This window comes from Ruditapes philippinarum, unplaced genomic scaffold, assembly GCF_026571515.1.
Source record: "Ruditapes philippinarum isolate M1 unplaced genomic scaffold, ASM2657151v2 ctg831_1_1_1_1, whole genome shotgun sequence".
NCBI lineage: Eukaryota > Metazoa > Mollusca > Bivalvia > Venerida > Veneridae > Ruditapes > Ruditapes philippinarum.
The window spans coordinates 107645-133485 of record NW_026863283.1 but is presented as its reverse complement, the minus strand read 5'-3'; the positions used below and the strand labels follow the sequence as shown (position 1 = coordinate 133485).

Below are 25841 nucleotides of genomic sequence, written 5' to 3'. Positions count from 1 at the left end.
AAAAAAAAAGAAAATCATTATAAAATTGCTTTATAAATTCTAGACATTACAACCATTTTGTTTCTAGGTTACAATAGGGTAACATTTTTAAAAAGTATGAATGTTTGATTATTTTGCATAATTATACATATACATGTATTGTAGGGTTTAATAAAAATTTTCGTCTGTCCAATTTCATCATGTTTTTGTTTATTATATCCAAGCAATTATTAAGGTTGTTTGTTTTTTCTTCAATTTTCCCTATGATGCTGCTATCCTATGTTTTTGAGTAACATTTAAAAGTCTTTACTAAACAGACATCTTAAAATCTTTTCCTACATTTTTAAAGTTAATTTTTCTTAATTATGCCATTTTTATTTTGATGGTCAGACAAGACGTTAATTATTTTTGTCATCTTCCTATCAAAGAAAATTGAAAGTAATGAAAGTTAGGGTATTTCTAATGACAGTCATTATCCGACTGCCCATTCAATTAGTCGCACAGCCCCTGGCGGATTGTTGCCGATATTTATGCTTGGTTAACTGCTGGCACATGGTCATTTCCAAACATGTGGGCTCGTACCTTCAAGCTTCATTGACTATTTTATTACGCTCAATGTTTGTTGCTGTATTTATTGAAGCACATATGGTGATAATTATTCAAGAAATTCATCCTTCCATGATTTTCTTATATTTGATAAATTATTTCATACATTACGATTGTAACATTTACATATTGTTTGAAGTTATGTCTTGAAATGCGAACAATTTTCTTTTTGAAAGAAACGCATTACTTTGTGAAGTGTTATGTAAAAACATGCATATTTTATTTCTGTTTTGTTACATTTTATTATTTCATTACGACCATAATTATTGTAACTTTACACCATGACATATTGCTAATTTAAAATTGACAAATGATACTTATTACTAGGAATGGAGTTTGTTGTCTTGCTATAATATTTTTGTTATTTCTTTCATAAGGTATTATTCTTACAACCTTTACAAGTTCGGTACAAAAATAATAAGCCCATGATTCTTGAAATTGAAGTGTTGTCTGGTCAAATAGAAAATGAATAGATTGTAATGCTGTGTAATTACAATGCAATTATTTCAGTTCCCTTTAGTACAGTGTTATATTACACATTCAAAGAAATCTTTCAACGTAAATACCCTTTCTAGTATTTGTTCCTTTTACCCAAAATCCTTTGCAAGTACCGTAAGCAGCTTATTTCAGACACATATCCAATCTGAGCATTCGGAGAAAATTAGAAATTGATTTAGTAAGCCATAACATCAATTAATTTCATTTTTCGTGATTCTTGGATGGTGGTATATCTGTCAGCTTGTTGTCGCTATGGATTTGCCATTTTAAAAGTCTGTGATAATTGATGGAAACAGAGTAACTGCCTGTGTAAACATGCCACTGTCTTTTAAAGTCATTATAGAATGTCTTGAAGTAGTTTTTTTTTTTTTTTTCTTTATTTTTCGTTTTTGATCAAGAAACGAAAACATTATTGAGTAAATTAAACTTGAACAACCTTTCATGGTCATACTACAAAAGAAATAGACAGTTAAAATCTGAAATTATCAATGATCATAATACATAATAACATTATTTTATATTGATGAGAAGGTTTTTAGGTTTCACCAAATATACTTATTAAATTAATTTAATAGTTTGGTAAATATAATTTACAGCTCTAAGTGAATCTAATTGAGAGGTGTAACAATGTGGTATTATTCTTTTTACTGTATATTATAAGATTCCAGTTATTATAATTAGAAAGTTGGATACTAGTATAAGAATGTTCTTTTCAAGATTTCAACCAAAATATGGTGTGAAGGGATAAAATTTCATGTATATGTAGTTTAAAATTTCAAATATTTATAATAGAATGGACCAAAAACATAATTTGTTATAGTGAAAGAAAATAGTAATATAAAAAAATTACGTGTTTTTAGTGCATGATTATTTAGAAACATATATTTTTATTATTAAATGTAATATAAATTATATGGGAAGTGAATAAATTTTAAGAAATGATTGATATATCCTCCATGACCTTTTATGTATTTTAAATAAGTTTTATTTTTTTCATTTTAATAGAAAAGTGTATAGGTCTGACAATGAATAATTATGGCATATTTTAATTCTTACTGAAAAAAAAAACTGGTTCTATTTGATGTCACCCTTACTGTGATAGATACTACATCTTTAATATACCAGAATAAAAAACTTCACACCTTAATAAAAAAAGCTTCTTTTTGTTGCTTTTGCTCATCAAAATACACTGTTATAGATTTTTGACAAATTAAGTTTTTATATTTTTACTAAATATTAGCACTTATACTAAAATTAATGAGCCATGGAAAATCATGTTTTCAATACACAATTTATTTAAGACGTTTAACGTGTTGTTTTAACGCCCCATTAGGACACCATGTCTTGTATTAGACAACTGAATAAACACTATGTCATTACAGTTAATACCCCTCTTTTTTTCCTTTTTCACTAATTTGTAAATATCATCATAGAAAACATAGTCTTTGTTCTGGCGTTCATTTATAAGCCATATTTACAACAACTATTCTTCATGCTATCACCACAAGCCTTTAGTTCTCTGTACTGTTGACATTTTAGACATAAACATTGGGTCTTAGGGGATTACAGACTTTAAGCCGATTTCATTGCTCACTTTGCCTGAATAAAACAGCTTTCTCTAACGTTTGCTAATTGTTCATTAGGTTGTCTACAAGGGAAACGTTCTGTCCCGTTGCCTGTTTTTGGCGTTAAATCTCTCCTTGTAAGCTTGGGCATGCTCCAAGCAAATTTTCATATAAAATCCTTTTTTTTTCTCCATTACTAGGAGGATTTTTAAAAGTTGAAATGAGGTTATGCTATAATCTCTGATTGGAAGATAAAGAATCTTGCTTGTTATAAAAATGGCTTGCCTAAAGTGTTTTTCCAAATTCAGTAAATTTTGTTTTATTTTAGAAATCTCAAGATTGGTATGATTTGGTATCTCTTGTTTCAGAAGAACTTAATAATTTCTTTCAAATTTGTTTTAATTTTTTTTTCACAACAGAAATACAGGATATCAATTATTACAGTTATGAAAAACACATTCCGTTATTTGCCATCATCTAATAAAGTAGTTATAATATAATATTTTATTGTATTTTCAGATTGGCAGAAAACTGAGGCTCAAAAACGACGTGAGAAGTTGTTATTAGAGGAACTTGTTGTTATAGTGAACAAACGAGATGAGCTTGTCCAGCATCTTGACTCACAAGAGAGAGCGTAAGTTATCTCCCCTGGTTTATACACCATATGCTTTATACAGGATTTTGTTAAACAAAATTACAAATAATTATTTATCCTGCTATTTTAAAATCTGCCTAATACTTAACATTTATCTTTAATTTATTTGTTTACGATAGTCTGATTAGAGCAGATGCCTAAATAGATCTTCAATATAATAAACGGTTGCATTATATGGTCATCCTCTATTACTGGTTTATAGTTTCACATATTCTCAATCTTTAGCTAATAGGTAAAAAAAAAATTCTTATAAAAAAATTAGTCAAAAATGCTGCTATTGTTGGTGTCCATGTCTTGCCATTGTTTTGTTAAATGCATACCTGTAAAAACAAATGGAAAGAATTGATGCAAGTCATCTAATGTCTATGCCTGGCAGTCAAGTCTCCAGATATTTTTTTTTTTTTGTAAAAAATATTGACAATTTTCAGTGAAGCAGTATGTGTTTTATTGTAATTTGAATGGAGCCATTCCACAGATGTGATCCGGAATAGTTCCATTAACAAATTAGTAAATATTTTATATAACATTGAATCGTTTGCCCATGCAAAGGATAATGCAGAGATGTTTTTCCCTTGAAAATTACTCTCATTTACCTCTTGAATAAAAACCAATTGTGCCGCGTTTCACCCTCATACGGAGGTCTTAATGAATATATGGCGACCAGTATTTGTGGGCGAGCAACTTCCTTTCAAGATCACTCGACCGCACCAATGACAAATTTATACAATATTGTCTGCAGTATAAAAGCCTGGCTACACAAGCTACCCAATTATATTTTCTGCGAGGTTGGCTTCTGAATTTTTTTCTCCCGTTCCATGTCTTGCAATTACTAATGGACTGTATTTTTTACCACATTAGTAAATGGGTTTTCCTCCCTATGTCTGCTAGTATTGTCATTTTGACACTTTTGTATGTTCATAGCAGGGGTGGTGTTTTATAAATACATTAAAGACATGTAATATTGTTTTATAACTATATTAACCTTAAGATAAAGATTAAAAATGTGCATTATGTCACTTTCCTGGAAAAAAATTTCATCAGTATAATTGCTGTCATAATAATATATTTTAAATCTTTGAATGCTGGCATTGACTTTTAATGACCTTTGCAACCAGTATAGATCAAGTACTATTTGGCCAGGCGCTCTACTACATGTATATGCTGTCCTATTTTAATACTGTAATCCTTTAAAGGCACATTCAGCCTGAGAAATGAAAACAAATATTTTTCTGTGAAAAGGCAAACATGTGTTATATAATGATCTAATAATGGATTAAGAAGATGGAAGATGCTTATCACCTGAAATAAATAGCACTGAATGTGAAATAAATGGTGATAATGGTAACAAAAGTAAACAAAGTGGTACACGTATTTTGAAGTACATGTACATGCAATATACTGAATTCCTATAACTAATTGCAAAAACTTGAAACAAGCAAAAGACTATTCAGCTCTTTGGCCAATTAGTAACTTCTTGGAAACTGCATTAGGGCACCAAAACTATAAAAAGCTTTGAAAAATAAGATAGTAGCATTTATAAAGTTTATTGGGCTTTTAAACTTCCTATGGTCTGACAACTTGGTTACCTACTCAAAATTAGCATTGTAAGAGTTAACCATTCTCAAACAAAAAGCACAAGTTTGATTAAGATATGATAGCATATAGATTATGTTAAAGCCCTCCTGTTAAACAAGAGTTCTGTCTAAAATTCTTAATATGTATTCTTAATATGTATTTTACTCTTTATCTAAAACACATGTACAAAGTAGAAAAAAAAGGAACATTATTTGTTAGATTAGGGGTTTCATGCTTACACTGCAACAATAAGTTCTGGCTGAGTTGTTAAATATGTTGTCAACACTTGCAGGTTTAGGGACACTAAATAATTGAGGAAAATTGAACTGTGTCATTGTAAGGGTTATGTAGCAATTATCTTGAGCTCGGCTTGATATTAAATGTGAGAACATTGTATGCACAATCATTCATTTGAAACCATACAAATGATAAAGTAATCTGTAATTGATTAACTTAATTTATGTGTAGGAAGCCATTTTAGGACAAATGTTATCATTTGCCAAAAGGAAGGCATGGTTTGGCTTCATTGTTAAGTGAGATAATAGTTTATCTGTTTTAGGGTTGTGATGGTAACACATTTGGAAGATAAAGATTAATTTCTTTTTCCCCAAATCTAAGATTAGCAAATTCTTTTCAAAAATAAACAATAAAATAGACAGCATGATGTGTAATTTACCTTTTTATGTATTCTTAAACAGTATATTTTAAAATCTTATTTTAGCAATTTATTTCATATTTTAGAATCTTATTTTAGCAATCTATTTCATTTATAATCTTTTTCTGTTTTATGTGAGGACAATAAGAAAAGTTTAAAATGTTTACCAGCATTAATGTACTTAATAATTTTTGTGGAAGCAAAAGAAATAAAATATGTTAAAAAATAAAATCACATTTATTTTCGAGTTACCAGACTTCACTTTAATAATGTGGTATTATTCTTGTACTCAGAGAAATTATTTAGTAGCCAAGCCCATTGTCATTGATTTTGAATTTTCAAACAATTAGGGTTGTATTTATGTCTTCTATTAGAAGAGGATTAAAGGGGATTAACTCTTTAACTGTCAAATGTTTCTCATTTGTCAGCAGGGACCACACGTGATTTCAAACTGACTTTTCGTTTCTATTGTTAACTGAGCAACGTGAGTTTGACTTTGTCCACATGATATCAGACTCCTGGTTAATCCAGTGACTGACGGAGAAAATCTGCTAATTTGACATTTTCTTTTAATTAAAAGAAGCGAAATGCCAACTTCCAAGATATTTGATTTTTGCTGGTTGGGGCAGGCTGATATGTTGATCTGTACCCTGCTTTATTTATATGTTTTATGACCTTTTAATGCTTTTAATTTTAAATTGTACCGCCTCCGTGGTCGAGGGGTTAGAGTCGATGACTTCTAATCCAGTTACCTCTCTGGCGTGGGTTCGATCCCCGGGAGATGCTTTGGTAGTTTAGCGCGGAGGAAGGTTGTCTAGTACTGGTGTAACTCTCCAGGAACGATGGTTAGGAAACTACCCGCCTATATGACTGAAATACTGTTGGGAAAAGGCGTAAAATAAAAACAAACAAACAAACAATTTTAAATTATTATTTTGTTACATTCAAAGCTATATATTGAGTTCCAAAAATAATAGAGTCTGGCCAAACTGCACCATTTCTCAGGCAGTCCTACCTCTAACATTGTGCCACTTTTGTCAGTGAATGTTTTTTGTTGTTTTTTAATTGACTTGTGAAAAAAAATCATTTAGTCATTAAATTAGTGAAGGAAACAGAGTGCCAATTATCAAATATGTATTTAATTTTGCTGTTGAATATTGACTGCTTGATACATTGGATAAAGTTAATTGTTTGTAAGTTTCCTCTTAAATTGTTGATACATACCCTAACTAAATTATTGTTTTGTCCAAAAAGAATAGATATTTAAGGAATTTATATATTAAAGGATAACATTCTTTTGTAATTTATGCAGAAAGGAAGAACAACATTATTGCTGTTGTTCAGTTTCAGATTTATTGATTTTCTATTAATGGTGTTACAAAAACAAGCCTTTTCCCTTAGTCTTTATGGTAAATATGGAATATTTGTTCAGAATCTGGCATTTACAAGTTTTCATGATAACAAACAGACTGGAGATGTATAAACAAATAATCCCAATATAATGTACAAACAAACAGGCAAGAAAATGATGCATCATTAACACTATTTGTAAATAGGAATTTTGTTGACTAGGATCAATGACTGGCTTGTGTCAAAGATACTTTATAATCAGTCTTTCCTTTAACTTTAATAATGGATCCCCAATTAATTAGGGGGCTAACTGTTTCACCTCCCGCTACCATTTCATTACCCTAACAGGTATTTAGGCAATTCGACACCCACCCCTTGTAAAGTAAGGGGCAAATTATCATATTTTAAATAGTTGTCAGGGCGACAGTGTAGTGCTTGGGGCAATAAACTGAATGTTTTATTGTTGAGAGATGTGCACAGTTTCTTGCATGTTGTGATGTGCGTTATGCAGTACACGATGCAGGGCGGTGTGCGTTATTCAACTCTAATGTTGCAGTTCCCGAGGTTAATATTACAAAAATCACTTTGCCCCCTAATTATCTATAATGGATTATGAGTGGAAGAGTTGACATAGGAGTTATAACATTGTTTTACGAGTTTCTCCATTTGCCACTCGGGTTTTTTATGACCAGGATGGTGTGTTAATTTGTTAGAATGCACAATGTGGTTGATGTCTTGTCTTTGAGTCTTTTTATGTTCGTTGTCGTAGAAAATTAATATATTTATAAAAGGATTGGGGTGACAAATAGTCTTTTTATTACATTGTATGCTGAGTTTTCTAACTTAATTAGATCTTTATTTAATTTTTGTTCTGGTGGCAAAATATAACATTGTACTAGAGGAGTGGTGTATAATAATAAATAGGGATGTGAAATGATTTACAGTGGTCAGAAAAGTTAGCTTTAAATTCAGTGAAGAAAAGAAAAAACATTAAATTTTATTCAAAGGGAGTGAAAGAAGTACTTTGATGTCTATTTAAGGTTAACATTTCTCCTCTTAATGTAGAAATAAACATGAAAAGAATAAAAGTGTTTGTAATATGTTATTACGAAGTCTTTAAGTATGATATGAATTTACGCTCCACAGAATTGCATTCTATGATAATAAAAGGAAAGGGCAGTAATTGTATTCAAAAGTAATGAAATTAATTAAATCAAACAGAAATTGTATATTTTAAATAATAATTTATATACAATGTTAAAATGAAAATTAACTTGATTTTTATATTTTGTTTTGCACACCTTTCAGTATTGAAGATGAGGAGAGATTGGATCAGCGTATAGCAGACGGTAAACTACTCAATCAGGACAAAAGCTGTACCATACAGTAACAGCACAATACATCTACCATACAGAGATGTACAAACAACAGCACCACAATCTCTGACAGAGCAGTTCAAAGACATGTACCTGCAGCGTTAATTAAAACAATAATTTCATCTACCGATCAGTAGTGGCAGAATATGAATGCATTGTTGTATTTGATGGTTAAGATTTAGAACAGTAATGTATCAGCCATAGTGAAGAAAATATACATATATTATTGAAATATTTTCATTTTTCACATAACAAGTTTTTTAATTTGTTCCATTTGTAGTCTTAATTTTATGCCATGGAGCAATAAAAGAAAGTCCTCTTTACTGGTATGTAAGAATGCATTGCCTTTAAAATAGGCTATTTAATGACTGCATAATACATGTATTTAAATGAGATAAGCATGGTAAGATAAAATCAATACAACATTATATGACATTATAATTCTATAAAATTGTTAAAACTGTCAATACTTATAGTTTTTACAAAATTTTAGTTTGCTTGAGTTAGAAACTTAAGCTTATAGACACACTCCAACATATGTTCCAGGAACCAACCAGTACTGAGCAATGAGTGTAAAGTTTCTTGCTGAAGGAAACAATATCTTGTCTCTAACAGGGATTGAACCCACACAACCAGAATCTTTGGATTACTAGTCTAACATGTTAACAACAAGGCCAGCCCATGAGTTCTAATATTTTAAGAAAGTATCATGACATTATGATTTTTTTATACCAATAAAAACTGTCGATACTTATATGACATTATAATTTAGGTACCTCAATTTAAATGTCATTATAACTAAAACTGTCAATACTTATATGACATTATAATTTAGATACCTCAATTTAAATGTCATTATAACTAAAACTGTCAATACTTATATGACATTATAATTTAGATACATAAATTAAAATGTATGGCATTATAATTTGGTACATAATGATAATTGTCAATACTTATATGATATTATAACTTTGATACATCAATATAAACTGGCAATAAATATATGACATTAAAATATTAGATAAATCAATAAAAATGTCAATACTTATATGATATCATTAAAAAACTGTCAATAGTTATATGACATTGTAATATAAGATACATCAATAAAAACTGTCAATAGTTATATGACATTGTAATATAAGATACATCAATAAAAACTGTCAATAGTTATATGACATTGTAATATAAGATACATCAATAAAAACTGTCAATAGTTATATGACATTGTAATATAAGATACATCAATAAAAACTGTCAATAGTAATATGACATTGTAATATTAGATACATCAATAAAAACTGTCAATAGTTATATGACATTGTAATATAAGATACATCAATAAAAACTGTCAATAGTTATATGACATTGTAATATAAGATACATCAATAAAAACTGTCAATAGTTATATGACATTGTAATATTAGATACATCAATAAAAACTGTCAATAGTTATATGACATTACTTTGATATATCGATTAAGTTTTGGCCAGTCTTTTATAGAAAGTGACAGACATTTTAGGAAAATATTTCTTCAGGAAAAGATTTAAAGTTTTATGTGGTTTATATGCTGTAGATTTTTCAAGAATGATAACTTTTTGTAACTTGTTAATTATGTTGATATTGTGCAATATTACAGTGCTGGTATTTTGAGTTGTTTTTGTTGTAAATAGTGTAGTATAATGTAAGTTAATAAGTTTATCACCTAAAAGTTTATCACCTAATTGTTTTTAGTCAAGATCAGTTGCTCCACTAGCTTTCCTACTGAATAAGTTTAGCTTTATTATTTGGTAGGGTAAAACATTTGTTAGCCAAATATCTCTAACACAGCAATGTATTTATTTCTGTACTGTATGCTTACTTTAAATGCCATTTGCTTTTATTTCTCTGCGTTTGTTAATTGAATATTTAGCTTTTTGGTGTTTTGATCCAAATTGTTTTAACTGTGGTAGTTATCTTATGGTAAAATAATCTCTGGATGTTTTACAATATTTGAAGTCACTTTTTGCTAGAAAAAGGTTGTAATCATGTGATTTGCCATTACAAGCATACTGTCTCATTGTGTCATACAAATTGTCCCTATATCTAAGCATTAAATGCTTCATACATTGTAATAATATACTATAAATATTGTATATTTGTATATTAGATAAGAAACTTGTCATACCAGTGTAATATAGTCTCTCAAGTTTGGTTTACTCATGTTTTAGACAATGTTTTTTTGCAAGATTTCATTCTAATGAACTTGAAGTATGATAAATGATAAATTTATTATGGCTTGATAAATTAAAAATTTTTAATTCATTATTAAAGTAAATTTCAAGTAAAATCTGCAGATGCTGAATTTCTCTTTTTGTTTATTTTGTATTTTAGATTAGTTTTATAAACTGTGCAGGAAAAGTTAAGCTCTCTGTCTCACTATCTTCTTTTGTTGAGGTTTGTTTTTAAGTGAGCTGACAACTGACACATTTTCTTTATATTTATATAATGTTAACTTTTATTGTTTACTTAATGTAAGATACAATTTATTTAGCAAATGACTATTTTCATGGGAATCTTATAAACACTGACTAATGTTATATTTAATCAAGTTTATTCTATAATTATGATGTTTAAATGTTTTAATTAATTACCAAGGACATTTTAATGAAAATTGTCATCAATAATCTATTTATAACAAAGATATTAACCTGAAACTACTCCATGTTGATACCATTGCTTTTATTAATTTGTGCAGTGTGTTAGTTGTCATCTAAATTATAAATTAAACATAACTTGATTATTCAATACTTCTCGATCAATCAGTCAATCAATCAATCAGTCAGTTTTCATTCATAGATATACCAATACATTATCATGATATTAAAGTCTTCATTTATCCTGACATCATGCACTGATCCACAGCTTTAATTTCATTGTTTTAATCATGTTATTCGCTATTTAAAAACATATTCATCATGTTGTAACAATTTTAACACAACAGATCAACTTTATGATGAAAAAATCTGTGAGGTAGGCAGTCCAAACAAAGAAAGATCTGTGAGGTAGGCAGTCCAAACAAAGAAAGATCTGTTAATATGATATTACTAATTGATTTTTGAGGCACATAATTTTTAACTTTAAAGAATAATCTTTGCTTTTTGTCTTTAAGTAATGAAAGGTTATCATAGCAACATGATTTATGATGTAATGTTCATGTATATAATGGTTAAAAGTTCAAATTTGTATATAATGAATGATTCTAAGATTTCAGATTTGCCCAACTTTAATTCCCTTTTTAGTGCATTTATGTAATGGACATTTCCTTATTTAAGTTTGGAATTGTCCATTATTTATCATAGGGATTTCAGTATTGAAATACTAAATGTGACATGTTAAATGATATGTTGAATAAATCTATCATTTTAGTTATTTCATTGTACATGTATGTTAACCATGTTGCTGTAAAGTAGTTACTGCTATTTATATGTACATTGCTTGTTTGGTGCTGCATAATAACCCTTGCTTGACAACAATGCCAATCATTATTTCCTAACTTAATTCATTTGTTATGAATACATGTATGTACTTTTAATTTCATTATCATCTGTAATTATGTTATATGTATATATATAGTTAAGTTTTGCTTAAGCATTAAAACCAGGAGTGAAAAGAATAATTTCATTTCTCACTGTTGCCTTGCTAATTGTTATGATATTATTTGAAACTTGTAAGTTAACGTATTGTGATCAATGGTTAATTATAAAGTCTATAAAAATATCCACGTCTTCTCTTGTCTTTATGTATACATGGTTTTTAAATGTTTTGTTGTTTGGTCCAAACTGTGTTAATCATGAACAGTATTTAAACGTTCTGGGATAGCTAAATTAGAAACGTTACAGTCACGGCACTTGCAACTTCATACCCCTTTAAGCTTTCTCTAAAAAGATAAGAGCATTATTTCTGTAACCTTAATTAACCTTGTGGAACTCAAACCCTCGACCAGTAGTAAGGACTCATTAAAATACCTCAAGATACATTTCAGATATTGAAGATATCGTTGAATAATTATACACAGTATGTGTAACAACGAAAGGAAAAACTGGCGGGTTTTTTGTTTCACCGATCTTTTCTTGAGAGTATGAAAATGTTTAGCTGGGTTAGATTGTGCGTGTTATACTAGGCCTCATAAACTGATATCCATAACTCATTGGACATCTGTGTCACTAATATTCGTTAATCCACGTTAAAGATGCGAGATTTCTACCACTGTTACCAACCATAAATAATCTTGATTAATGACCAGGATTTATTCTAAAATTGGTAAATACAACAACAAAAAATAGGTGAAAAGAAAACAAAAGGAATTATTATCAGAGAAAAAACTATCGTTATTAAACCATAGAATGGAGAATTAAAGATTTATTGTTGGTTTCCTTTGATTTTGATTCCCGCGCACGTAGGTCTTAATCAGTAAAGTGAATATCTCTACTGATGTACGAAAACTTTATCTGGCGTGTTTGTAGAACAACAAGATGTCATAAGACAGCTTTAATATATCTAAAGTATTGGTCCACGGTAGACCCTTAAGTAAATAGAAACCTATCATATAGGAAGCTGTCATCAAATATAGTGTTATGATGACGATTTCAACTGTGACCACAATATTTGCATTTATATGTGGTTCATTAGGTAAGTGTCGTTTGAAGGGACTGGTAAATGTCAAACTTGAACCAATCTAATAAAACGTCCAGGTGCGAAACTACCTCAACCAACTTGTTTTCTCTTCCATAAAATACGGAAATGTCATTAACAGAAACACTCCTTGTAACCTAGTAACGCTTAATATACTGTTTAAATGAAATATTTAAAGGTGAATCGAAAAAAGTATTTTTTTACAACATGTATTAAGTCGCTCATCGGGTTTTAAAGTGCAGATCTGCCACTGAAGTCGCAGAAATGTCTGGAATCTAAGACTATCTCTTTAAATTGAGGCATAAATACGATAGCTATCTTAGAAAATTATAGGTACATATGTTTCATATACATTTCAATACTAACTGTAATTATAATGTATTGTATGCATGTAATGCATTGTTGACAACATTATGAATGCTTAAAGGAGAACAAAACACCACGACATGCTCGTTCAGATTATGGTGGTGTATTCATAAATGTTCGGTCTTGAACCGGAAACTACGTATTCTAATGTAATCGAGCTTGGCTGAGAGATGCAAGCCCACAAATAAACACTTGATTGCTAAAAAAGCAATCTGGGAAGAAAATTCTCAATACCACGTATCTTCAAAATTCAGACGAGCATCTGTCTTGATGTGTGTAATTTCACGGGGTATGGAACACTGTATATGCTGAATTAATTGAGCAAAAGTTAACCCGGTACGACTGTGAAAAGAATAAATTGAAAATTCAATCAAACATTCAATGATTTCAACAACTTCAAGACAGACCAAATCTAAAAATTAGTTTTTCGTTCGGCTTTCTTGACATGTGAAAATAGATATATTTCGATCATATAAATGTTAAGGTGGGCCTGGATAAAATTCTTTTCACTCTTAAGGAAAAACACCATACCATTGATATTAGCGTCATATATTTCAATAGTTTTGTAAAATATTGTTTGGGGGAAAACATGTACTAGAGAAGGTTTCCGATTTTGTTCATAAATTTTTACTTTAATTTCAACTTGACTTGCAGTTACATATAAATACCATTGCTATTTCAACATAAACAACACAGACATTTGATACCTGACTTTGTAAAGACTCAATCAAACCTAGTTTGCAATTTTCATGTTATTTTGTTGTGATTAATGCTTCCGAGGGATAACTTTGATGTATAAAATTTAGAAACAATAAGACGGACGTTTTCAGCAAAATGTTATGTACATATTGCCCGATAGTGACAGATATATGGGCACGGAATAAAACTTACAAGTACATAGAAGAATAGCTTATGAACCTATAGATATTTTCTACATTTTATATGAAGGACATCTGGTGGATCTAAGGACATGGCAACTTACTTTTTGTTATGAACCACTTTAAATGCAATCGAGCAATATTTGCCATTCTGTCACTTATTAATATTGTGTAATAAGTTTCTATCATATAAACATTATCCGGAGACTAAACAATCAATGTAAGATGATTGAAAATTATTGTGCAACCAGGTTCAATTTGTAAGTGCCCCTTGGGCAGTGACTGACAGTTCCCTTTTTCCGCGAGCTTTTAGGACAGAAGAAGAATATCCCCAAATAAATACGAATCATAATTAAACACTATGTCGCAATATTTTGTTTGGAATTGATAATTTCCGACAAGAATTATACGAGCTTAATTAGCTTTATGAGCTTTGATAAAAGCATAAAGTCAACCTCGCGAATGGAAACATAATGAAGATTTTCACGAGAGCGTTCTTTAGACATATGCGTGATGTCGTCTGCAAAGACATGCACGTGACTAACAGATTGGCGCGTGCGGCGTCACGCATGCGTAGTATCAACGTATAATTTAACGACACTGCACGTGTCGAACGTTAGTAAATCTGATTGAAAAGTTGACAAAGTTTTAAAGCCGATTTGAAATTTTCCTTTCAATTGATTATGGAAGAATTTCCGGGATTTTTCTAGCCTCGAAAAAAGTATGATCCCTGCGGAAAATATCTTTAAGTGGACACAACATATTCAGACGTCAAATCTCTTGAACTTTGAGACAACTGAGTCGGTCAGTGACAGCCCATCTGTCGCACAATGTGTTTTGGCCGAAAAAAATCAGATTATACACTTGTCATATTTGTAAAAATTTCTTTCTGGTTCAGTCGCCTTTCTACTAAAACAATGTTAGACGCAAAAAGCTGAGAAAGTTTGTTCACTCTTTTCTATAACAATTTCCCTATACGACATTGCTGCTTTATGTATTCAAAACTATGTTCTTGTATTTTTCAACATCACAACAATTAATCAACCATTAACAGTAAAACAATCATTACATTTGTTTAAGCGAAGGAACAAAACAATACTTGTCTATCATTTTTGACACGAAATAATCGTTTCACGGGATGGAAAATAATGAAACGTTTATTACAAATGCATGCTCAATCACACCAGTAATTCCTAATAAGGAACTTCACATCTCTGATTAATTCTAACACAGAGTAATAAATTGTCTAAACATGAAACCAGCAAAATTCATCATAAAACTATAAAACTGTAATGAAATTTGGTAGTCTCACAAAATCTCGCGAAATCTGTTGAAAATAAATGAAAGAGAAGCATTGCCAACAGCGTTCCTGTTTTTCTCTGGGAACACTATCTGAGAAACCTTCTCATAGCGACATAATTTAACAATTAATTTCAAAATGTCAAAGTTTTCATTCGGTTTACTTGCCCATTATCAGTTCTCATGGGTAGGGGGAAAAACAAAAGTAATATTGAAATACGAAGAAAAAATCTGGTTTCTGAAATTAAACAAAATTGATCATACTGTGGATATAGTTTCCCATTTTCCAACATTCCAGATGCCGTGCAAGAAATAAAAATGCGCTCGAACATTAAAAGGGTAATGGTATTCATTTATCATTTGTCTTGAATATTATAAACTCTTGAATATTACAAACTATGTTTTAATACAAAAATTGAAATATCTGAACGAAAATATGCGATTGTTTAGTTTACACAGCATTTATTTTAATTTGATTTATATGGAGGAATCTGTAAGCTATAAGCTTAAAAACACACTCTCGAATCTATTGCTGAAACCATACACTACTAAGCAACGGCTTGCCCCAGACCGGATTTGAAACCATTCGGCAGCAATGCTTAGAAATTCAGCCAGACTGGGATGTTCGTGAGTACTGAAATGCTCTAGACTTATTTCGTCATGTGTTGACCTTGATTTAATATCATCAAAATTCTTGATGCACGTCAGGTAAAAAATAGGTTAGGTTCATTTCAATGGATTTTTAATGGTAATTGACATTCATGTATGTTTCTGAGTAGTCTTTTCTTAATTCAATGCCTGTTTTATTCACTTTTTCCGTATCAAACAGTTAATGTAAACATGTGGAGAAAACAGCATGTAATTCATATAAATGAAGTGAATTTCTTATTCATATTTTCATATTGAGTAGAAATCAAATGAAAGAAAGTCAATGATAGAAATTTCTTCAAATTTAAATATTTTAACAAACTTTTCTAGCGTCCTTATTTCACCCCGGTATTTTGAATACTGATGTTCGAAATCTCATTAAAATTGCATTGACAGGCAATGTATCCTTTGCAGAAAGAAATAAAAACTCATAAAGCATAAATTTGCATCGCGGGCATTCGAAATCATGATATCCATGTCACTTCGGACCAATTTGTCAAAGTAACAGTGTGAATAAATCCTGGTATCCGTCACCCGGAAAGTCCATATTCTTCCAAAGAACAAATAAGATCAAACAGGGGGTCAGATCTTGATTTAGGTTTGACGTACGTTCAATGCTTAAGAACGATTAACTACAAAAGCAGTTAGACGATGATTGACAATAGAGTTTAGTTTTCTATTGTAAAATGTAAACATAAATGAATAAATTAGACGAAATATTAATTTTTAAGGTCAAAATTTGAATACAGTATCAAGACAAATGTAAATCGGAAATGCGCACGAACCAATTGAAATCAAGTAAATATGTAAATCGTCCGCTAAAGAGAGCTAATGAACATATTGGAGCGAGATAATAACCTGCTCTATGCTAAATGGTAATCTTCAGGGGGAAAAATCAGTTAATCCATAAAAAATGGTCAGAAAAAATGCTCAAGACATTAAAGCAGCGTTTAAAATATTATTATTTTAAATCTTCATTATCTAAATTATTTCAATTTTAATTTTGAACTATTAAGGTTTTGTTTTACCTTATTCATAGCGTAACTAGAGTTCCACTGTATTAAAACAATCTCTAAGGTAATGTTAACAAGCTTTATTTTAATCTTTATAACATTTTTGTTATAGTGTTGATCCTATATGTTCACATGTAATTACTTTGAACATAACTGTAATAAAGTAATAAATTAAAAGTTAAAATTTAAAAAAAAAATCCGAACAAACAATAAATCTGGGAAAATAAACAAAAATTATTAGCATTAGAATATATCTTATTCAAATTACATTTAACAGAATCGAACTTCAGTAAGACAAGGGTTACAAAATTTTATATTTTTTTTAAATAGCACGTGCACTAAATATTTTCCTTTTTTTAAATACGGGTTGGTATATGCATGTATTTTTTCTGTTTGCACACAATGGTCACATGATGACTTTCTTGCTTTACTTGGCGGAAGAGATCCACCGGCGTGCTCTAAGCTAGATGGAAAACTTCCTCACATGAAATAATTTAAGTTCCTGGAGGAATTCGAACCTACAGTGGTATTTTATTATAAGTTTATGTAGATATATTTAAAGTTCTTTAAATCAGTTATGACAGGATTTTTTCAAAAACACATCTTAAATACTATGGAACTATAGATTCAATATTACCTTTGTATAGTAATGTACTAATAATATTTTTTAAGCCGATGTGTATATAAAATACCGATAAATTACATTTATCTCGCATAATTTACATAGGCATTATATTTTAACACATATTTAATGCGTATTACAGTTTAATTATGCTCTAATACACTAGTTCATGTTTATTATATAGATCTGTAAGCCTCTTATCCGAAAAAACTTGTAAGCGGCAAATAGAGTTCCCGTTATTCCGCTCAAAACATATGTCCAAAGTATTAAGCATGGATTTTAAACACCCTCTCAAAAGGTGTATTGGTATTTGTACAAATCCCCCCTTTATCATTCCATGTAATTCTATTATTGAACTAAATCTGATTAGAATGACGTTTAGACACACTTTAATTAGGAGAATACACTACTTATAAATATAATCCTGCCCATTTTCCGCTCTGGTTCCCGAATCAAATAAATATGAAATGAACTGAAAGCGGTGACCAACCTTAAGGATCAGACTTTTTAAGGGGCCGAAATATTTCTTTTAAGTTTTACGAAGTTTACCGCTATCTTATATTTTGGTGCATTTCTCACGGTGCTTTTGTTCATTAGGTGATGAAAACATGACAAAAATGTATAAGACTGTCTAAGACTAGCGTTGAAGTAGAAGATGACAATGATGAATTCTTTCTGTCTCAATCAGATATTTAGCCTGGACCTGCCAAATATTCCAACTTTATAATCTATCACTGCAATTAAAATACACGCAATTTTGTATTAAAGTGTAAACTGTTTTGTATGTATTGCCAACGGTAATGGTTTGCCGATAAAATGCAATACAAATTTCATTCATAGCATATAACAATGTCGCAGAAATGAAAAAAAAGAAATAATACTATAAGCTTATAAAAACATTTGGCATCTGGGGATCTTTTTCATAAAGAAATAACCAAAACAGAGAGAAATTCTCGTGTAAGTAAAATGCATTGGCGAATTGTAAGAATCCATTATAATTTCATGGTTTTGACTTCATGAATTTTGAAAGGCATATCAAATTCAATAAGTACAAACGTAAGAAGTGTCATATTTTAGTAAAGTGGATTGGTCTATATTTTCCATAAATATTTCAAATATTGATTAAAACAATAGATATTTATCATTTGGATATTCCTTTAAACTATTTCTGGGTTTTTAGTATGAATATATTGATATGATAAAAAATAAAATTTTGTGCTAGGACTCTTTATTATCTGCTATATGTAGATAAGTGATATCGGATAATGTATCTCACACTTACGTCCATATATAATTCTTTCATGGTCTGTTGTCATGCATGGTACTGAACCTAATTGTGTTCATACAATACATTATACAAATAGAAAGAATAAACAACATTGAAAAGATAATAACATTGCAGGAACTAATTCTGTAGAATTAATACGCGTGGAATATCAAAACAGTATAAAAATGAATTGGCAATATATTGTTGTATTTATACATCCATCATATACAAAACAAAAGTGACTTTAAAATAAGATATTAAACATTCATATTTTATAATTATTGTGCATGTTTTAACTTTATAAACAATAGTCTTATTATGTTATTATTCAAGATAGAGCAGTAGTAATACCCTTTTTTTAACTCATATGTTACTAAGTTAACCAATTTAGAACCAACTTTATGAATGTGCTCCCTTACGTTATTCAAGGACAAGAACGGCTCATATCAAAGTTGTTTCAAGCATCTTTCAAAAAGTAATGACTGTAGAACGTGCTGAAAAGATCAATGAAATTTCTTGCACTTCACGAAAAATTGATGGCAGTTGAACTCGGGACACTATTGCGTTTTCGTTGAAAAGGTCATAATCGTGAGAATTACAAAATACTTGATCAGTACCTTTTTGTCAACGTGGAAACAAAATTGAACTATTTGAATATTGGTCTTTGAATGGTATAAGCGATTCTTGCGCCGGTCCATTACGTATAATTGGAACAGAAAAACTTGTTTTGACCACAAGCATTCTCAAGTACCACAACGAGCCGTATATGGAGTGGCCAATGTTTGGTCACCATTGGTCATCAGGCCGCTTTGACCTCTGGTCAATTACTCGGTCCCTCTGATCTCAGCAGGGGTCATGCAATAACTGCTCCCTGGAGCAAGTAAATAAGAAATCATCGTCCCCTCTCCATTTCAAAATGAAGTGTCATTCAGATCAACGGCCAACAGGGTTCTTACAGTTGAAGTGAAAGGGTGTTGAGCCTCAGTGGAGTATCAACATAGAGATACCTAATGAGAACGATAAGGCTAATCATTACTAGCTAACAAGATCTTCTCACTAACAAATAACATCTTTATCAAACGATCGCCATGACCAATTTCTTCATTCATCCTTAAAGAAAATTGAGCTTCCTGTGGCGACTGTGTCCGCACTCAGCGGTTTACACCTGTACGCGGGAATATCATTTCACCGATGACCATTTCACGTCTGCTGTAAGTTACGTGACGCAATCTCATCTATTGGTGGGTGACGCCATATTGGACATTCTTTTACACCTCCACTTCTTCAGTTGCCCATGGTTACGTATGATTTCCGGTCAACCGAGATATTTGTCGCCTAACGAATAGTCGAGGTACGAAATCAGTGGAAAAAGTAGTAATTATTAACAAGTTTTGACTTTACAATTTTTGTGATAGTTCCTTGATTAGAATTTTGATATCCCAATCAAAGAACCAACACTTTACTTAAGTGTTAAGAAAGGCCTAAGTGAGGTGGGAACTTTTAATCCATTTTCTATTTGAAGACACTCTTAGTGACTTATGCCCTCCCCCATAGAAATAAACAGGATAAGTATTAAAATGCAAATCTAAAGATCAACCAACTGAAATTATAAAAAAATCAACTGGAACATCATGTATATCTATTTATGTCCCTGGTGACACATTAATACTGATTTGACGTAAGACATAATGATCTTGGCTTCATTTGTATACGTCTGAGGAGATAGGCAATAAAGTAATTCGCACATTACAATATGCATTGCATTCAGAACATGGACAAGAGATTAGAGGTTTTCGTAACTTTTGATCTTTAAATAAAATTTTCGTGTGATAGTAAACGGTCTTATTTGGCATCAACTCCAGGCGTAAAAGTGGTCATTCGGACTCGTGTATTTACCGAAATGGCACCAGTAGGGTCATTCCTGATACTTTTTTTTTGAATATATACTTTATTTTTCCAGATATCGTTCGTACTTTATGGAAGCATTCTGTGACTGAGCATGCAAGAGAGCACCTTTATTTTCGGACGCGAACCTCTACCTTGTAAAACTTAACTGACTTCTTGTATTGACAGAGTTAAGCGACATGTCAAAATCTTTAAGACTTTTCCCATGATAACAGGGTTGGACAGGAAAAATAATATTTACAAGTGTTTTCATGAAAATTGTTTTAAGAACAAAAGTGCACTTTATTATCAAATTTTGCCATTATATTTGGGTTGGGGGTAGTAAAAATACATTGACCAATATATAAACATTATTTGAATAAACAAAAATTCACAACAATATAACAATCACTGTAGATATGGGAAGCGTTGACTTGTTTCATTCAAAATGTCGTCAATTTTAAATGGAGCGGTTAATTTTCCGATTTTATAAAAACATTTCAATTTGAAACGAAGTTGTTTGACAATTGAGCCGAAGTGTTCCGTACGAATCTCTTTGGTAAAACTGTATCAATATTTATTTATCATTCAAGTCTTTTTAGCCATGGTCAAATTTTGACCATAACCCGCGGGCCGTTAATTACTGGCCACTCGAATGGTCATTTTTCAGTCATCAGGCAAAGTGTTACTGCCGAACTCTTATCCAAACCAAAGGCATGAATTCAAATAAAGTCAACACTGTTGTCAACAATTGTTACAGCTTAATTCAAATATCATTTTTAACTTTCTAACCTTTAAAATTAATTTACTGTATTCAAAAATATATATGTTAAAAGTATAATCTAGAAAATCTAGTCTTTAGGCAAACTCCGTATAATTATAATAAAATTTTACGGAAAATCATTTACTCACGTTTACTCATGAACTGTACTAGTGTTATCAAATTGTACAAAGAAATGAAATGATTTTATTTGTCACTCAGTACAAATTATGAATGTCCTTATAATTATAGAAGATTCCCTACATACGTAAGACTTTACATCACAGAGAACAACAAACCATACATTGTACACCATTCATACACGATGAACTCATTCTTAAAATAAAGAGCTAATATTTCAAACAATTTGGTTGCTATAAAATGTACTAGTGATAATTTTCACTAAAAAATATGTTACGTCATTTTAATGGTATTTCATTAGTTTTGAAGTAATCATATTTCAAAAGTAGATAAATTTCATTCATCATTCCTTTACTCATTAAAACCATAGACGAAGCAGACGGTGTGTGGGCTGCGGTCACGTATTATAAATTAGCGGGCTAAACGGGTTACATACAGCCAATCTATTTGATATTTTGTCTAGGTATACATAAACGATTTTACGCAAAGTGGATTTCTAAAGTCCGTTTAACTCCTAATGATGAACTGTAGGTATACAAAACAGGTCATGCAAAATAAAGTAATGATGTTGTGAAACTAAAAGATGAAAGAACTTTTTGCAGGGCAATCTAGAAATGAGGAGATGGTGTGAAAGATTGTTGCACCTTTACACATGGTTTGCCAGCTTCACAAGGTAGCAATATACGTAAAGCTACAGTTCAATTACATCTTTGAACGGCATAGGCGTGTTACTTGAAACATGTGAAATTTCTGAGCATAAGAGATGTCAACATGAGCTCGTATGTCTCTGAAATGGTTAATGTGGCTTGGCTTATTGTAAGACAACACTATTACTTAGGCGGTTGCATGTGTCTTAAATTCTACATACTATGGTCTTACTTATGTAATAAAAATGAAAACTCCACTTATGTACAGGTACGAAGTCATATCAAACATATTCATAGTCTACATTATCGTATTTAGCCTTTTATTGAATTGAATAAGAACTAACGTTTTAATTTCTTTGAGGTGTAAATGAACTGTTTGGATTGTCCAATGGCACATTTAAAGGTAAAATAACGACTATCCCCCAAAAAGGCAAGGACCAGCAATGACATATATCTTTTTTAAAAAACAAACACACAAAAAAAATTTATTCTGTAAATAGTGTTAGAAATATTAAAAAGGTGTTTACCAGTAAAGTCGTTTATCTAATTAAGAAATTTGGTAGTACGGCCCGACTCTCAACTGCATAAAGTATGAGAATTGTCACAAATTAATGAAGTTGGACTAACACTAAATAATACGATCTTAACGGCTTATAAGAACCGCGTGAGATGTGTTCCGGTGTTGCTATAGGAACGACTTTTATAATGCCGTCATAGACTATGAAATAGCTTACATGTTCATAATCCGAGTCACAATTTTGAATGTTACCAACGGAGGTAAATGAGACTAACAAACAAGTTCATATCTATAGTACAAATCAACTTTGTAAAGGTAAGAAACTTTCCTTCTCCACACGACATCAATTGTATCATGTTACAATTGTCCGTCTATCCTCGTCAGCAAGACACGCGAGCCAATTATGTAAAGGAAGCTTGTCCGACAACCATTTATCAAGAAATAATGGCCAATACATAACAATATTTAGTTAAAACGAAGAATATTGCCAAAATAAGTAATTTTCGCTGTTCTTTCAAAGGTCTCTCTTAACTCCACGGGCGTCCTTTTACCTGGTTTAGTGTTGTATAGTTATAACTTCAAACACGAAACTTATTTTACCATAAAGAATTTGATTTTATAAGCAAAACCGAGAAACCTTGTGTTTTCTATAGCATTTTACCGACGAAATACCTGCACATTCATACCATATTAGCGTTCTTTATTAAGCCAAACATATTGGGCCTATACACCAAATGCTTTGGTATTTCAGCATAAGGTGGACAAAAAAGAAACCTATTTTGTTTCAACTTAATCGAACTTATTAAATGACGCTAGCTATATTCAACTATATTCATTGCATACAAATTCAAAACCACATATTTATAACTATATGTATTCAACGCAACAGACCAAAAGCTATCTAATGTACGTCGGTCTATAATTTTCTTAATTCTGTATCCGTAGATACTAATTGTGTTTCTACCTGTTTTCCGCGCCAGTGTCCGTATCTCGTTATTTCAAATCGATTTGTAATTTTGTCATTTCACATAAATATCCGTGCTATCAAGTCCATTGCCTATCTAACGAGACGTAATGGATTTCTTCTACTTCACGGTCATATCTCATTTAGCTAGTAGAGGATTAAGGAATCAGAAATTTGAAGAAATGCATTAAATCAGAATCTTCATAAAATACATTATAGATGCAATGACACGGTCATTCTAGTTGTCTCAAAACAAGAGTGAATGAAAGAATTTGTATGGTTTCTACTCCTAATTGCTGCAATTCCGATTGTGTTCTTTTTTATAGATTAAAATTTCAATGGCAAACCGCTGATTGAATAGAATTCATCTTTGTAATTTCATAACACTATAGATTTGTGTGTGCTTTAAACACCCCTCGTTTCTCTTTCGAGTTGATAGCCGAGTAGAAATGAAGACATTGCGGACAAACAGCCATGGCTGTATCTTCTGTAATAAATACTGGCTTTAACTTCTGAAACTTTGTGAAAGATATGTATAGACACTTCCATTTCAAAATGTGCACCTAAAATGCACCAAAATCCACCATTTAACATGAATATTTCCTTTTTTCCTGGGGAGGACCTCCACACCCCCTTAAAGGGGGAAATTGGACTTTCAAACTTAAGCTCCCACCTCCAAAAATTTCTGGATCCGGCCCTGTTCTTATGAATCAAGTGTTTAAAGAGAAGGGTATTGTCAATTATGAAGAAATTAGTAACACGAATAGTCACATAAGATATCTGGAATGTATCGAAATTTGTTAATAACAGTAGAAAAGATAGAAGTTTCAGTTATAGTTTGCATGGAATATACATTAGTTTGATATTGATTCTAAATATTCATGAATTTCTTTAAATACTAATACAACTTCATTTACTAGAAGTTTGCTTTTGTGTGAGGATCGCTTATGCTGGGCTTTATAACAAATTATGGATAAAATATAAAAATAAAAGTCATAAAGTAGACTCATGTCTGACAATAAAGTTTAATGTAACATTTCAAACAGTTTCATTAAAACATTAAAATAAAGTTTACTCGGCTAGTTACAATACTAGACCTACATTCGGTCATGATATCCATTATGATAATATTATGTTAAGGGATATATTTGGTGAATATTTATATTTACAAGACAAACTTAACGGGCTCTCTGTTTCATGAAGAATACCGGAACGGGGAAATAAACAGAAAATTGAAGTGAGCGGAAAAGTAACTTAAAAATGTGTCTTATGACGATGTGTCGCATTTTAAGTGTAGCACATATAAAAAACATTTTCGCTCTTAATTGCATTTTTTTTAATTATGCACTCTTTTGCAAATTCTATAGCATTTATTTTTCAACCATACAATATAACTATATATTATTTTAAACAAATTATACATATTATTTATACATGTTGTGTCATGCATTTTGGAGTTCATATATCATTTTGCAATAATAATTCATCGAAACAGATTTAGTATTATTTGTCATTCATACAGAGAAAGTATTTGAACTCAGAATCGATGCTTGAATTCCCCTTGACTTTTTGATTCCAGCGCTCGAATTTCGAGATGGTGGGTGGACATCTCTTCATAGATTATGAGGGTTTAGCTATATTTTGATACATGTCAAAATTCTCTCGCTAACAGCTTCAAATGATTCTTTGTTTAGACTTTTAAATTAATTTAGATTACTCAAAAATAACGAAGTCTTACTGTTTGACATGGTTATTTTTAATATCAGAATGTTGTAAACTGTAGGGATTTTAGTAGTTTCAATATCCTATGATTCCACACGGAATAAAAGAAAGCTTAAATAATTGTCGAATTAAACTTAACTAGACTTCCTAAAAATAGAACTCATTGACAAGATGAA

The 25841-nt window shown here is 30.8% G+C and overlaps 1 protein-coding gene and 1 long non-coding RNA gene across 12 annotated transcripts in view; both read left to right on the top strand.

The window, feature by feature from the left end:
- The window catches only part of LOC132721708 (EH domain-binding protein 1-like), a 58047-nt gene extending 49308 nt beyond the window's left edge, over positions 1-8739 (top strand). For all 11 annotated transcript variants that reach the window (XM_060706079.1, XM_060706081.1, XM_060706080.1 and 8 more), the window contains 2 exons: positions 3168-3282; positions 8192-8739. In XM_060706079.1, coding sequence (XP_060562062.1) covers positions 3168-3282; positions 8192-8273 — 197 coding nt within the window. In that variant the 3' untranslated portion in view covers positions 8274-8739. The remainder of the gene's footprint in view (positions 1-3167; positions 3283-8191) is intronic.
- A 1237-nt stretch (positions 8740-9976) lies between these two features.
- Positions 9977-12022, top strand: LOC132721709 (uncharacterized). The gene is made up of 2 exons (XR_009624500.1): positions 9977-11275; positions 11308-12022. It is a non-coding gene; the product is annotated as an uncharacterized LOC132721709 (long non-coding RNA).
- Positions 12023-25841: the final 13819 nt, after the last annotated feature.